The sequence below is a fragment of the Halyomorpha halys genome, unplaced genomic scaffold, assembly GCF_000696795.3.
Source record: "Halyomorpha halys isolate HHAL.00 unplaced genomic scaffold, Hhal_1.1 Scaffold2824.1, whole genome shotgun sequence".
In the NCBI taxonomy this organism is placed as follows: domain Eukaryota; kingdom Metazoa; phylum Arthropoda; class Insecta; order Hemiptera; family Pentatomidae; genus Halyomorpha; species Halyomorpha halys.
Window position 1 is genome coordinate 6,494 of NW_027108083.1, and position 16,016 is coordinate 22,509.

The 16,016-nt window shown below is 30.1% G+C and overlaps 1 protein-coding gene across 3 annotated transcripts in view; it reads left to right on the forward strand.

Annotated features, from left to right (window-relative positions):
- Tsp47F (Tetraspanin 47F) overlaps positions 1–16,016 on the forward strand; it is a gene marked incomplete at its 5' end in the record, with an annotated part of 41,293 nt that overhangs the window by 4,285 nt on the left and 20,992 nt on the right. For all 3 annotated transcript variants that reach the window (XM_014437568.3, XM_067046486.1, XM_067046484.1), the window contains 1 exon segment: positions 405–635. In XM_014437568.3, coding sequence (XP_014293054.1) covers positions 405–635 — 231 coding nt within the window.

Consider the following 16,016-nt stretch of genomic DNA (forward strand, 5'->3'; position numbering starts at 1 on the left):
GTTATTATCAACAATGAAACTTGGTTAGCTTGCTTTTTGGATAAACAAAACAAATGAATATTAAAATGATACATAAAATAAAACATATTAAAACCCTTTATACATCAAAATATACTATTTACTCAAAAAGAGCATATTACAATATATATGTTTAAATCATGTAATTCCTCATATAATGTATCTTGAACATAGTTTATATACCTCTGTGTAAACTAAAGAGTTCTGTACCTCGGTGGTACAAGAACAAATTTAAAACAGGCTACTTTATTGGTTGAAAAATTGGACGGTATTGGTCTCTGTTTGGTCTACTAGTAATTCAATCGATCAAAGATCGATGCTTCTTAACTCATACATACAAAGCTGTTATATCAAGTGAGTAACTAACCATTTGCCTCACCATACAGCTGCAGTGCTGCGGAGTGGACAGCCCGCGGGGCTGGGGGGCCGTGGTTGGTGAGGGCCAGGTCCCCGAGAGCTGCTGCAAGGAGCAGCCTCAGGTTCCCGTGGTCAGCGATCCTCCGACCTGCCCCATCATCGGGGCCTACCCAGGCGGCTGCTACGAGAAGATGAGGGTCCAAGTCAAGGACAACATCATCATCATCATGGGAGTCGGTCTTGGTATAGCTGTCATCGAGGTGAGTTGTGTCTTGTCTCTATCTCTTTTTTTTTTTAAAGTATTATGTACCTTATAGAAAAAATAATTAAGAACTTACCTTTATCTAGATGACAGGAAAATATTGCTAAGGCAACCTGGTTTCTTCTAGATAAAATTACATACACAACTAGGTGATCATACAAACTATTGGATATTGCATAACTCTCAAAAGTACTCAGCCTTCAAATACAAAGAGAATATATAACATTAAATGTACCTACAGATTAGTAATTTACAGCTGTACAAAATAATACAATAGGTAAATTTGTTGTATGTTTCATATACACTTGAAAATTTTGGGAAGGAACCACCCATTGGTGGTACATCAAACATTAATTTAAATTAGAAGGTCCCTTGGCCATCTTCTTTTCAGACGCCTCGGAGGATTATCAGGGATTGTTAAGGATGAAAGATTAAGAATTAATGGGTTAGGATGGTTCAGGAGTTTGGAATGAAAAGACGCATATCTGTTTTGGGACAAATCTGCAACGATTGGGATGTTAAGGTCATCTAGATATTTAAATAATGTTAATTAAAAAACAAAATTATTAATATAAAGTAAAGATGAATCATATTAAGTACATAAATAACATAGTCCTAACCTTGTGAAGTTAGATTTTGTTAATGAAAAGGTAATAATACGTTAATGTATAAAAGATAAAAATAATAATAAAGGTTAATGTGTTAAATAGTTAAAGTGATTGAAATAAAAGTATAGTTGTTTATAAATAGATAACCATTAAGTTAGGAATTTATCAAAATGAAAGTAAATAATTAAATTTTGTGATATTAATCGATAGATATAATTATTTGTTATGATGATTCGACTTGGGCTTAAAAATCTGTAATACAAATAAACATTGTAATTGCATCTCAGATCAATTTTAAGGTATAATAGTAAAAATATGGTTTTATTGTTCATAGAAAAAAATTAAGTAAAATAGATATATATTTTAAATTCTCCTTGATCATGGCCTAAGGGCCACGTCAGAAATAAATAAAAATAGTTTAGAATGGATCAAATGAAGTTTATGTTTTTAAAAAACATTTTTTCCTATGAATTATCATTTACTAAAGACTCCTGAAAACGGTCCTATGAATTCGATGGCCAGGCTGTTTGAAAATATCTTGCCTCGTTTACTTCTTCTGCAGGACCAAGCAGTTTTATAAATCTTGCATTGCATGACATACATCTATTCTATAATCAACCAAATCTACTCGTTGAATCACTTAGAAGATATTCTCTGTTACCTGTCGTTCGGTAAAAACAAAATTGTCCAGAGTTCTCCTGATCTACTGTATTGCAGAACTTAAGAAGAACTTTTTCAGTTCAAGTTAATTTTCAATTTAAGTGGTATTCTCTCTCTCTCTTTTTTTTTAACGGAACAATAAAAAAATAATTGAGCTGCGACCACTTGATTAAAAAAAAATTATTGTCACCAAATATGATGCATCAAATTTTCTTAGTGAGTTGAAATTCAAATTCAGTTTCAGGTATATTATCAAAAACTAAAGTGTACGTTACTGTTTGAATTCTAAATCACTAGCTTATTATCTTCAGCTAAAAATGTTTTTAGATCCATCTTGGCCGTTGGACATGATAAACGTACAAAACTTTTTTTTTCTTAACTAATTGAGTTTCTCAGATTTTTTCTTTTTCTACTAATTACTAACTTCTATACTAATTTTAGCATTATAACTCTCAGTAAAAAAAATATTAATAATCCTTAAGAAAAATGTAAATAATAAATAAAATATAATTTTTTTTTTTATTATTTATTTATTGCTATTTACAACTGTACATTATAATACATTTAGTAAATCTGATCTAAGTTAAATTGGAGTGTTACAGGCGTGTAGAGAAACTACCCATTGGTAGCACTCTAATGAAATTTTACATTAGCTGGTCTCGTGGCCATCTTCTTTTCAAGCGCCTCGGAGGATTGTCAGGAATGGAAGAGGCTGCAAGGTTAGAAACTACGGGATTTGAGTGGTTTGAGAATTTATAATGGAAGGAGTGATATCTGGTTCTGGCTAGATCGGTTACATAGGGAACATTAATGAAAATATAATTATAACAAAATTATGAGAATTTCTCGAAATTGCTGTAGCAAACCTCACATGTTCTGCGAGGTATCCGAATGTTTTGGTCTGATTTGTTTTTTTATTTTCGACGTCCTTTCAATGATGTGGGGATTGGTAGCTCAATGGTAAGGCAATGGACTACTAACTACAAGGACCCGGGTTCGAATCCAGCTGTGGCAGATAATAATTATCTGTAGCCTTTGAGTCAGCCCTGTGGATTCGGAAGCTCTCTGGGGTCCACCAGCCTCATAAAGTGGGTCCCATAATTGTGTAAAAATCTCGAGGCCGAGCGTGATTCTTACCAAATCACCTCCTTGCTCATCCGTTGATCCAGTTACAGTACTTTCTTGCAAGTACTGCACCTCTAACTCTTCATAAATTGTATTGGTACAGATTTGATTTTCAATGCAATAGTATTTTCATATCAATTATCTTCTGACATATGACCCCTAGGCCCAACTTAATGGAAAAAAAATTCAATGCAAAATTAGTCCACACATTGATGAATATATAAGCGTGACTTTAGCAAAGATAAACCTTGATTTTAGTATAAATTAACATTCTTTTGAAATTACAAGGGATATTTCGACTCTGAATAAATAAATGGTGTAATCCATAAAATATTATTCTATTGTTAAAACTATAAATACATTTTACTATTAGTATTTTACATATTATTACCGCATCATACATTTAATTTATGTTATTGCCTACTATATTATTATTATTAACATATTACATAACATATTCCTCATTATGACATCATTGTTACTTACTTCTGGATTGAATTCAGTCGAAAATAATCAGTGGTTAATGATTTTTGACCATTATCACCGTTAATTGATTACACTGTAGGATTACTTTTTTCATTTTAAAATATTCTGGTAGAGATGAACCTAGCCCGTTAAACAAGGTGATTGGATTATGTATTACCTCGCTTATTCCTGAATTTATTCGCCAAACCGACCACACAAGCATATCTTTAAGATGATTGCCTTGAATTCCAATTCGTAATCATGGACATATATTTATTTACATATTTTTCCAGTTGTCCTGTTTGTCTTTTTTCTTCATAAAAGTTACGTAATGGTTACTGATTAATTATTATTATAAAATGGTTGCATATACGGCTGTTCAAAGGAATAGGTCTATAATTAGAAACCAATTCTTATGGTTTCATTTTAAAAGGGAAACAATGTAAGCACCTTCCCAGCCATCTTGAAAATGTCCTAAGGTAAATGCCTCTCTGAAAAAATATAAAAAAATTTTATAAGTAAATTGACAGATTGCAGTCATTTTCACTTTAATGATTATAAATTAATTAAAAGATATATAGGTAACTTTAGTTACAAGGAGATCTATAAATGAAACTATAAAAAAAGACAAGCAAGGTAGAACAGGGTTGCATTCCACACTGGCGGGATTAGACAGAGCTAGTAACATTTTTTACTGCACCTTCAGTTTAGAAGAATCATCTGGACTTAAAAACTGATAGGTAATCAACTTTGTTTATCGTTCATATATAATGTTTGATGTACACTTCGGATAAAACAAAAATGAAAGTAAATCTAAATTTATTACTTTAGATGATTCTTCCCAGATTTACATCGGAATAGAACAAATTTAAATGAGCCTTTAGTCGTTAAAATTGTAATATAAATTACTGATTTAATATATTTATTAATTGATTGTCTGAGAGTAGTTTATATTTATAATAATACCAACTTCAACGTTCCTAATTTACTCTCAACTTTTTATTTTAAAACTACCTACGTTTCGGCCATTAGGCCATTTTCAAGGCGACAACCTAAAAATTGTTTTCACATTATATACATACTGAGTCCTAACCTGTTGGAGGTACGTTTTATTTTTAATATAATTTATGTGTTTATAATCTTTAAATTTCTTTCTTGAGACTGGCAATTACTTACTAAATAATTCAACAACACTATCCAAATTATAGTCTCAAAACATTTATTTCATTCACATGTCCACCGTTTCGGCCAATTCGGCCATCTTCAGGGACAATCTTAATTTACTTAGAGACATATCATTTAACCCTTTAAAAAACTCCATACAGGCCATTCTGCCCAGGTCAAAATATTTACATCTAATATGTCAAAAATACAATAAACACCTAATAAGTCAAAAACATAAAAACCAGTCAAATTATTTCACTTTTACCACAATTTATACACTATATATTATAACCTCACTTGTCTAGTGTCTAGTGAGTCTAGTGAGGTTATAATATATAGTGTATAAATTGTGGTAAAAGTGAAATAATTTGACTGGTTGTTATGTTTTTGACTTATTAGGTGTTTATTGTATTTTTGACATATTAGATGTAAATATTTTGACCTGGGCAGAATGGCCTGTATGGAGTTTTTTAAAGGGTTAAATGATATGTCTCTAAGTAAATTAAGATTGTCCCTGAAGATGGCCGAATTGGCCGAAACAGTGGACATGTGAATGAAATAAATGTTTTGAGACTATAATTTGGATAGTGTTGTTGAATTATTTAGTAAATAATTTATGTGGTTAATAGAAAAGGAATATAATTTTTCGAAGGATACTTTTTTATTGATTGAGATTGTGAGGTTTGTAAGTGAAAAGCCATTTTATAAAATTTAATTGAAACTGTTATGATATTAATTTAATATTTATTTATTTTTTCATTTTTCAATATTCTTTCTATAAAATAGTATTTTGAAATATATTAAAGATAACCGTAATTTGGATATATATATTTTGGTCCAGATTTATATTGAACATTTTTTCTGTCGATATATTATTATTATTTTAATATACTTATATCTGAGGGAAAACTATTAGTTATGACTTTTAGTTAGTATTCTCTTTGCGCAGCTTTGAAGATTTTACCCTCCAGCTTTGTTGAGTGGATAGTACAGTTTCGGGTTTGTTTTTTTTTTGGAGGTGTGTCTCATTTTTTTTTTTTGTGATGTTCATTATTAATATTATTAGGTTTATCTGAGTTACGGTTCTCTCAGAGCTGATTGAATGCTAGGGTTCTTTCGCGTGTTTATTTTGAGGTTGACTGACGTTTATTATTGGGTTGTAGCTGATTGCATGTATTTTAAGTTACGTTGAATAATTTTACAGGAGATGGGATGGTGAATTTGTATTTTCAGTCTTATTTTTTGCCTACTGCTGGAGTTACCAAACGGTAGGACTCTTATTAAGTTTAAAACAAAGCTAATGGTTCCTATCGCTTTAGTTACACTAAAACCTTGAAATGTCTGAACATTAGAAAACCAGCTTGTGGCAGTATTTTTCAAGTATTGAATTTACATAACCAATTAATGGAATCCATCTGTATCTCAAATAGGGGGGGAGGGAGGAAATTAGTCGGTGAATATGAGTGCCTTCGGGCCCACATATTCCGGAAAGAAAATAATAAATTTCATTTGGACCATGTCCAAAATAAAAGGGGATTAAATGAAATGAATGTGATGTATTCTTACTCTAGTTAGTGATTATTAGATCTTTAAATAAATATTTTGCATTTTTTTTTTTTTTTATGCTAACTAAGTATATGTTTTTGTTTTTTTAGAAAATACAATTTTTCTCATTTAATTTAAGCATAATTTTTTATTTTATTGTATATGTACCACCGAAGCGAGTATCATAATGGGTGTGGTAGGTATCATTGTGTTCAAGATGTTTTTTACTTTATTTTAATTATTTACCTTAGTTATTTTATATTATTTAACTCAGTTATTCACCTATGTTTATTTATAATATCTAAGAATAATTTTATTTTTTATCCACTTCAGTTTATTCTCAATTTTTTTTTTCATCGTTATTATCAGTATTTATTTACTTGAAGAAGAAAAGTAAGTACATAAATGGCAATATCATATACAAATGCACTCATTAACCAATTAACCGAACTTAATTCCCAGAGATGAAAACAGAAGTTAGTAATGCAATGAACATGTAATTTCTTCAAAGTTTGGTTCTTTGTTCTACCTGCCATTTGTAAACAAATTTGCAAAGTTGTGATACTTTTTTCGTAGTACCAATATACTTTATCATATAATGGGAAATATCGATCCGATAACATCATATGAAGAGTATTAGTATATCTTCCGATACGATATTTTACTGCAGAGGTGCTCAATTGATATTTGTTTTTTTAAAACTTTTTTTTATAACCCTATTCTTAGTAAAGGAAACATGGCTGGTACCATTATTTTTTTGAATATCCAAATTTCTACAGTATCTTATGAATTGATCTCATTTGATCATCATTTAAAGAGGTCTTTAAATAACTTTAACTATTTACGTCCAATAGTTCCCAAGATATAGCTTTTTAAAAAGTAACATTTCTTAAAATATGCTCTGAAAAATCGGCAGAAAGTGAATTTATTTTCTGAAATCTATTTCTCAGGAACTATGAGACGTATAGATGTCTATTAGCACACAAATTAAATCTAGTTTGGCGCACTATAAAGTAGTTTATAACCTTTACCTTCGTAGGAATTGTAGTTTTCATGGTACTTCCTAAAAAATATTAATTTATAGTTGTTCGGATAAGTTTGATTTATGAAAAGCTTTATTTTAGAAACCGTAGGACGACTGTCAGCACTCAAATTAAAGCGAGTTAAATTTACTATAAAATAATTTACACCGTTTATCTTTGTAGGAGCAGTACTTTTTATGATATTTGAGATAAAATATATCTCTGGACCCATTAGACGAACATGTTTGCCAACACTCAAAATAAAGGAAATTCAACTTACTACAAAGTAGTCTATGACAATTAACTCGTAAGTGTAGTAGTTTTTAGATATTCGCATATGGATATAAATTTGGCAAATGAAAATTTGTCCGAACAACAATAAATCAATTTATTTTCGCAAATATCGTGAAAACTGCTACTCCTACGACGATAAACATCATATACTACTTTATAGGCCATTAAACTAGCTTTAATTTTTAGTGCTAATAGACATCTAAACATCATATAGTTCCTGAGATATAGATTTCTCAAAATAAATTAACTACTAATCTTTCAGTACATTCTGTACAACATTTTTGTGATTTTTTTCTTTTTAAAAAGCTATATCTCGAGAACTATTGTACGTAAATTGCTGTATTAAGGCTTATATCTTTACAAATTTACTCTACTTTGAATAATTTTCTCTTAGATTTTCTATTTTTGTTGGTAGTTTTAATGATATAGAGGTCCAAATAAAAAACTAATTATTTTTAACATTTTGAAACAGCCGTTATTTTTAAATGCTCCTACGTATACTTATCAATTTTGACTGGTACTTTTACATAGTTTTAGTAAAAGTAATCAAAAATTGGGGTGAAATATCTGACATTTCTCTCCTCTTGGGCTCTTATACTAAATACGATAAGGATCCATTATGGCTATCATTCCATCCGCGAAATTTCCTTTCCACACATTCACCCTTATTCCTGTTTCTTACTTGTTATGTAAGGCAAGGATTTATTCCTATCTCAAAGATTTTACCTATAGAATATAATTAAGGAATAACATTTATATAATCACTTTTCCTTCCACGTTCATACGAAAAAAGTGGATGTCCTTCAGGTCATATAGTGCTATTTGCAGGACAGCCTGGCTCTCAGGTTTCTTATCCCCGTGTACCGTCCTTTCAAAAAGTGTGCTCCCTTTCGAAAAATAAAGTTGGATTTATACTTTTTTTTAAAATATGTTGTAAGGTAATCCACAGCAATGGTGATGTTTGCCTATACATACTGACAGCGCTTTCCTCTTGGAAACATTCCCAATATTATATCTCTACTAGAATATATTAGCTGGTATCGTAAAAATAGTTAATATTAAGTAAAAAATAATAAAAATTGAAAAGAAAAAAATCTATTACAGTAGATGGCAATAATTGATGTAATAATTAATGCATATTGGTACATAATTGTTTTCTTGAGGTAATCAAATATTTCCAGAATGTGAGGACTGTTATCGTTTAATAAAGTTGCCAAGTGATATTGTAATCCGCTGTCTATCAAATGCCTGTAATATGTATGTGTTTGTGTTTAACAATTAGAGGTATGTTACACTGTTTACATGTTGGTCTAGATGTTACTAACAGTAAGTTTTATAGTTTAAATATTTTTTTTATGACACTCTTTCTCGTCATTTCTGACTTACAGGGGGGAGTAAGTAGAACGATGGTGCTCCCCTCTCCCCCATTTCGTGGGACCTCCTAAAAAATAAAAGTCGGATCGAATCGGCGCCCTTGCATTTCCGAGGTTGCAAAGGCCTACGCCTCCACTCCCTCAGCTCCAGAAGGTCCTTACAGTTCAAATTAGCGGGGTAGCAAGAAGTATTACTAAGTCACCTAATTATAAGGTTTGCATAAAACAACAAAGAAATCACTTTATTTGTTCGCTTCCTATATTTTTAAATTTTACAAGCAACTAATTATCAACAATGGAAAATTACCACTTTTCTGATATAAATATTAATATTATATATATTTATATTAATATAGATACTTAGATATATATTAATATTGTTATATATACAATAAAGGAGGTAAGAAAAAAAAATATACCACTTTTCTGGACAAATACACTTATTCTCACATATCACATGAAGCGTCAGAAAAAACATTCTTGTAATATTATCGATGATCAGATAAAGCGTCCAGATGGCACGAGCATCATTGAAAATAAACAGCATTTTTAAATTTATGTGAATACAAACTAGGATTAATCCATTCCAAGCTCAGTGTACGAAATATAACCAACTTTCCTATGTTTAATCTGCAAAAGAAAAAACTATAATAATAATATTTAAAAGAGTTACTCCCTCAATAATCATTTTTATTGAATGCCTAAAAAGAATTTGAAAAATCTACCACCGTACTAACTCAACCGTGGTAAAATTTTTAAAACTTAAATTTTAATTTTTTTTGTATATATTTTTAATTTTTATGACTTTATTATAATTATTTATTACTTTTTGTATATCTATTTATTACGTTTTAATGTATATTATTTTTTTAAATTTTTTATTTATTATCTATAATTGAATGTATGCATAAAGGTTTATCCTTGTAGATAATTGTTGAGTTTTATTAAAGATTATAATTGAATAGTTGTTATGTGCGGTAATACGATAGATTTTTAAGTGTATAAGTTGTTATTTTATTTAAAATGTTTATCTATCTATTCCTAATTCCTGGAAACCCAGACCTCTTTACCAACAACCACCTCCTTTAGTTCTTAGCATATCCTCCCACCTTTTCTCACTAGACCTATACATCTCTCCATGTGAAGGATAAGATCATTTTTATTCTTACTCAAGAGTTTAGGGGTGAAGTTGTATAGAGTTACAGGAGGACACTCTAAGAGACAAGTGGTATATATCAGTTTGTAACTAGAAATTGTATATATTCTGAGTCTTTGTACTTTCTTTACACGATCCTATGGATGAATTCAGCATCTCTTCTTCTCAACACCGTGCTCTATAATTCTAAATTTGCTTACCAATGAAGCCACTCAAACTGCAATGAAGAATAGATTTGATGGATTAAACAAATTGCTACAAGCTACAACCCATTAAAGATCATAATCAAGAACAAACTGACTCTTGATGGTGTCGCAATTGTTGGAACACATTAGCCAAAATTATGTGAGAACCAGGGCCCATAACGTCACGAGCGCTATCCGTGCCCTCACTAATAGTTATGGGCTATTTTAGAAGACCAATTACCCTAACAGCCGAAGAAAATTACTTTTCCTTATCGCGCCTGACCTATTTTCTCTTTTGTGACCGACGGGTCAAGTGCATGGTGAGGGTGGCTTCTGAGTCAGTCAATGCTGTTGAAAAAATGGTCAAGAAACAAGTGAAATTTATTCCAAGAATAACACTCGGCGAACATAACATTGCTTGTAAGGGTGATGTTTATGTAAAAAATATTTTATTCACTATTTGATTTTTCAAAAATAAATATTGCAAATTGTTGAAGCAACATTGAAGAAAAAATGTTATTTTATTCGTATAGTTAATTTGTAAAATCAACTTGCTAATTGATTTATTTTAATTATATAAGACATTTTGTTTTCTAAAAATCATGTTATTGTAAAAAAAAAAAAAAATGCAGTACGATCTATTTGGAGTAGAAGAGAGGCAGTGATTGATTATAAACATTGGTTGGATTGTTATAGTATAGTTTCCCCGCAGAGGCCCTATCATAAGCACACCGTAAGTATCTGTTCAAGCCACAGAGACACCTATTATCTTTCTTACCTCAAGAACCTCTTAGCACTCATCTGGAAGCTAAGATTCCAACATTCGTGCATATTGCTCACGGCACATTCATCAACGATTTTCTTCGTTCTTCATTATAAAAATATTATAAGTATTCTTTTGTTTTCCTATTTTTCTTATTGATTATTAATATTATTATCTTATTAATACATAAGAGTTAATATTTTTTTGTTTTTTCTATTTTCTCCCTTTTATTTTTTTAATCACGTATCGGCCACTAAGGACAACATGAATATCATTGGTTAGGCATCATTGGGAGTGTTGATTTTCTTTCTTCCCATCGCAGTTTCATGATCTTCGACTGCCTTTTGTTTCTTTCTTCGGACCACTTCGTACCCTTCTTTTATCCTCTTCCAGTATTGGCGAGATTTTCAGTGTTTTCCTGCGCAACTAGACGGTATCTGAAATTTTAAGGTTCTTTAATCCTTCTCTTATTTGCCTCGTGTATTCTCCCATGCTTTGGTAGCTAAAGATTTTGTTAAAGATCTTTTTGTTCAATCTTTCTTCCTTCATAATTTTCATGTGCCCATAGAACATCAGCCTTCTGATTCTTATCTCAGTCTCCAGGTCTTTGATTTTTCTGTAGATTACTTCGCTTGTAACCTTCTTGTGTTTTCCTAGGCCCATAGATTTTTCTTAAGATCCTCCTTTTTATTCTTAGCAGCTGTTCCAAGTTGGGTAAGCATGTGGTCTTCACCCCGTATAAAATCACAGGCCTTATCACAACGTTGTAATGCCTTAACTTTGCATTGGAGGAGTGGTTCTGTTGTTTGTAGATTTTGCCTGTTTGAAAGCTTAAATTTTCTAATTTTGTGATTTTCCCTCGGATGCTCGTTTTCTCAGAACCGTTGTGACAAATTATTTCCCCCATGTACTTAAATTTTCTGGTCACTTTTATTATTCCATATTCAGTGTTTTCTGCTTTTTTCTTGAAATTTACTTCAGTAGTCATGAGTTCTGCTATTATTTGTAGGGTAATTATTTGACTAATAGACTCTTCGTCTGATTCTGCTAACAGTGCGAGATCGTCTGCAAGTTTTCTTCCTTTATAATATTATATAAATTTTTTGTTCAATGTAGCCTTAAAACATTATTACATTATTTAATTATTTATGTCGATTTGCTTTTCTTCAGTTCATTTTGTCTGCTTCGTTTCCCTGAAACATATTTCTGTATTAACCTTTACAACCCAAAAATAATTTTCCTAGCCCATATTCTACCTGGCAGGAGGAAAGCCGTTGGAGCTCTCAGTTCAGGTAATATCAATCTATTATTATTATTATTTTCAATAACATAACTAACCATAACAACAAAAACACATGAATATAAAGTTCTCATCCAATCTATAGCATTCTAATTTTCATAGTTGAATTTTCCAAAATACCAAATGGACGTCCATTATTTAATGTTTTCATGATTGATTTGGAATACTATTATGATTGAATTTATAAGTCATAAGCAGAATTCAGTTTCAACATTTATACTCGTCATATTAGTAATTATATAAATATTTACATTAATGATTAAACATTAGCTCAGAACAAAGTACTTTATTCCTTTAATTAAAATATTAGCGTTGAATGTATACCTTCGTGCATTAAATTGTGCTTTATACGTCCATTTATGAATAATATATAATTTAGCAATTACTTTTATCAAATAATTACTACTATTATGTGTTATTTTCTTATTAAAATTGCTGTTTTAGCTGAAAAAATGTTTGTTTAGAAAAATAAACTCGCTATAATCCTAATAATTTTGCGTAATAATTTCAATCAATTCTTAAACTATTAAAGGAAATAGTTCAAATTATTCAGAATTATAGTACATTAATAATTAGAAAAATAGAATAAAATTGTAATTTAAAAATTTAAGTATGAGTCCTCACATTAACAATGCCTATATTTTTTACATCACATTTTTAAATTTCCTAGATATAAAATCATATTCATTATTAAACGAAACGATAATAGTGATATTTAGACAATAAAATAAAATCCTTATATAATATGCATAAATGTATTATTATTTTTTGATAGTCATGGAGTAAGTTGATATTCCATTTGGTTCATTAGTGTATAATTATGTTTCACTATTCTCACTTTGCGAAACGCTCTGGGTCAAACTTTTGAAGGAAAAACTCAGGAGAACTCTCGTATGATACATTATAATACCATCAAATACTCAGAGTTATGGAGCACATCAAACCCAATTCATGGGTTCTTGGTTCTTTGCGTATCATTAGATGTTTTATTTGTTGTGACATTCGAGAACCCATGACAAGTAGGGCTTCGAGAACCCATACGTGTTTAATTTTCTTTAGTCTCAATTTGTCATCGCCATTCCCAATCAGTACGATTTATTTTCGTTTTGAATTTTATTAAATTTAAAAATTATTTATTTTTTTCAACCAATTGACCGCTATGTTTCTGATCCTTTATCTTCCAATTAAACACGTCGAAAGCCCTGTTTGATACATCCAACATTCCTTGACATTGCACACTGCTTCTTGCCAAGTCAGTGGAATGCTTTCTCATCCTGTTCGAGATAGTATCTTTTATGTGGTTATCTTATCGGGTATCTTCTACGAAGCACGAACATTATTATGTTTGCATTTTGTCTAGCAATAAAAACTAATTGACTCATCTTGGAGTATCTTACCTCAAAATCATGAATCTGAATTGTATATAATCAAATAATGTATTTTACTTATATTTAAATTACTACTTCTTAAATAAATCTTAAACCTGGTTTTAGAAAGTTAAAGTATAATAAACTTCTGAATGTACAACATACTTTTAAATAATAATCAACTTATTCCAGAAACAAAGGGAGCCATAATTTAAGAAACTTGGAATGTGATACCATTAATACTTAACGACTTTTACTTTACTAGATTTTTATTTCTTCAGAAATATACATATATGTATGCATATATTTTTTCTAAATATGTATATGTGTTCGATATAGTTAAGGATTGGTAGGTTTTTGTCACCAGAACTGTTTAGACATGCTTTTAGGAAATGAATTCTGAAAGTGTTTCATGATTTTTATCACTGCAAAACCCAATCAATCTTTTAGAGGTTCATTTATTTAATAAAACCAGCCTGCCTATTTTTGTGACGGGTATGGCTAATACTGAATATTCTTAACTTATATCATAATAAAATTATAATAAATGAGAAAAAACTTTCTAAAATACCTTTAATTTTGTTTATTTTAAATTATTAATAACTCTCCAAGTTACTCGAAATAAAAAGAGAGTAAATACAAAAGAATATAAGAAAGAATAACTAACTAAAGGAGTAATATTTACCCAAGTTGAAAATAATTTTCCAAAACGAACAGTAGTAATATAGATGTATAATATATCGCTGAACAACCCTAGGTTTTAGAAAAAATAATATTAGGCAAAGGAAATCGTATAAGGTAATATAGAGTGACGAAAATCGCATAAATAAATGTTTTGCATACTTACACTTGACTATGTATGAAAAAATTAATTTCAACACAAATTAGAGTAGTGAATTTTGCTTTGCCTCCTCTTGATCTCTTCTCCTTCCTAAAACGTTTCTTACTTTCGTAAAGACCTACAGCTAGTTCCTGTAGAACTTGTCATCCCCCTTGCGACCGCAGGGTGGTTCCCTACTGATTGAAGTTTCCACTCTGCTAGTATATTCTAACCTACGTAACTACTTAACCTACTGAACACGCATTGACGAGGCCCTCTGGCATAGAGTACCTCACGTTGTAAATTGGAATTAAACTAATTAATTATACACAGCCATATCCAAAAAAATTATCAATTAACAACAGTTTTAATTTTTAAATTATTACCTGAAAATTGCAGTATTTATCCGTAAATTTTAGGACTTTTAGATTCTCTTCCCATTTGTTTAACTGAGGATAAACAATTTGAATATTAAACCAACTATTAATCCAATTTCTTCTAACATTAATTTATGTTGTTCCGTAATTACTCTGCATGACCGTGTATTATTAGTTCAATTATTGTTGTAGTATAGCTTGTGGTAATTTGAAATTTTTTATTGGTAATTATAAGTTTCTCGTATTTAGGAATTCAATAATTATTCCATTAGAAGTTACATAACTATCAGGTTTAATGCCAAGGACACCATATGGGCGGGATGGGTTAATTATTTCAGTATCAGTTACTTCATTAGAAGTAAACTTTCTTAAATAGGAATCTGTGTTAAATTTTATTCTACATAGTATAGATGCTAGAATACTTTATTATTTTGATGACACTAGGTTCTAGGTAAACAAAACAATTAACATGTCGCATATCGAATCTTCTGAAGGTGGCAGTTACATTTCAATTAACCTTCTGTATGAGTAAATTTGCACCAAATGCTGACAACTATTTATAATTACTTAAATTATCTTTCTTTTTAGTTCTAAGGTTTTTCTAGGGAGCTACATTTTTCTGCTTGTATCAATTGATACACAATAAATTAGTATTGGAACTAGATATGATATATATTTGATAATTAACACTGTACAATGTATATCATGGATGATAAAAGTTTTTTTTACTTGACGCTTCGACCTAAATCTTCAGGGCTCTCTTTTTAATGCAAGTTTAATAAGATTTTCTCGCAAACTGTTGGAAATGAACAATAGAAAATCGCTGAATAATTTCCTCACAATTTATTAACCATAATATTGAAATTAATTACTGAAGGCAATACTACATTTTTCTTTTAAATAAAGTTTTAGCTTGAAGTTGTAGCCAACCAGCATTGAAATATTCAAATAAAGATGCTATTTCTTGTCTTTAGAAATATTTATGGAGGCTAAATTAGAGCTAATCAATCAAAAAATATAAAATTAATATTTGGTGTTTATTAAAGCGTCACATTTTTTAAAATTTAGTTGAAAAAAGTTTAATTTTCCTTTGTTAAAACCGTTTGAAGTAAGCTTTCATGAGGGTAAATATTGCTAGGTGTTGTTTTTCGAAAA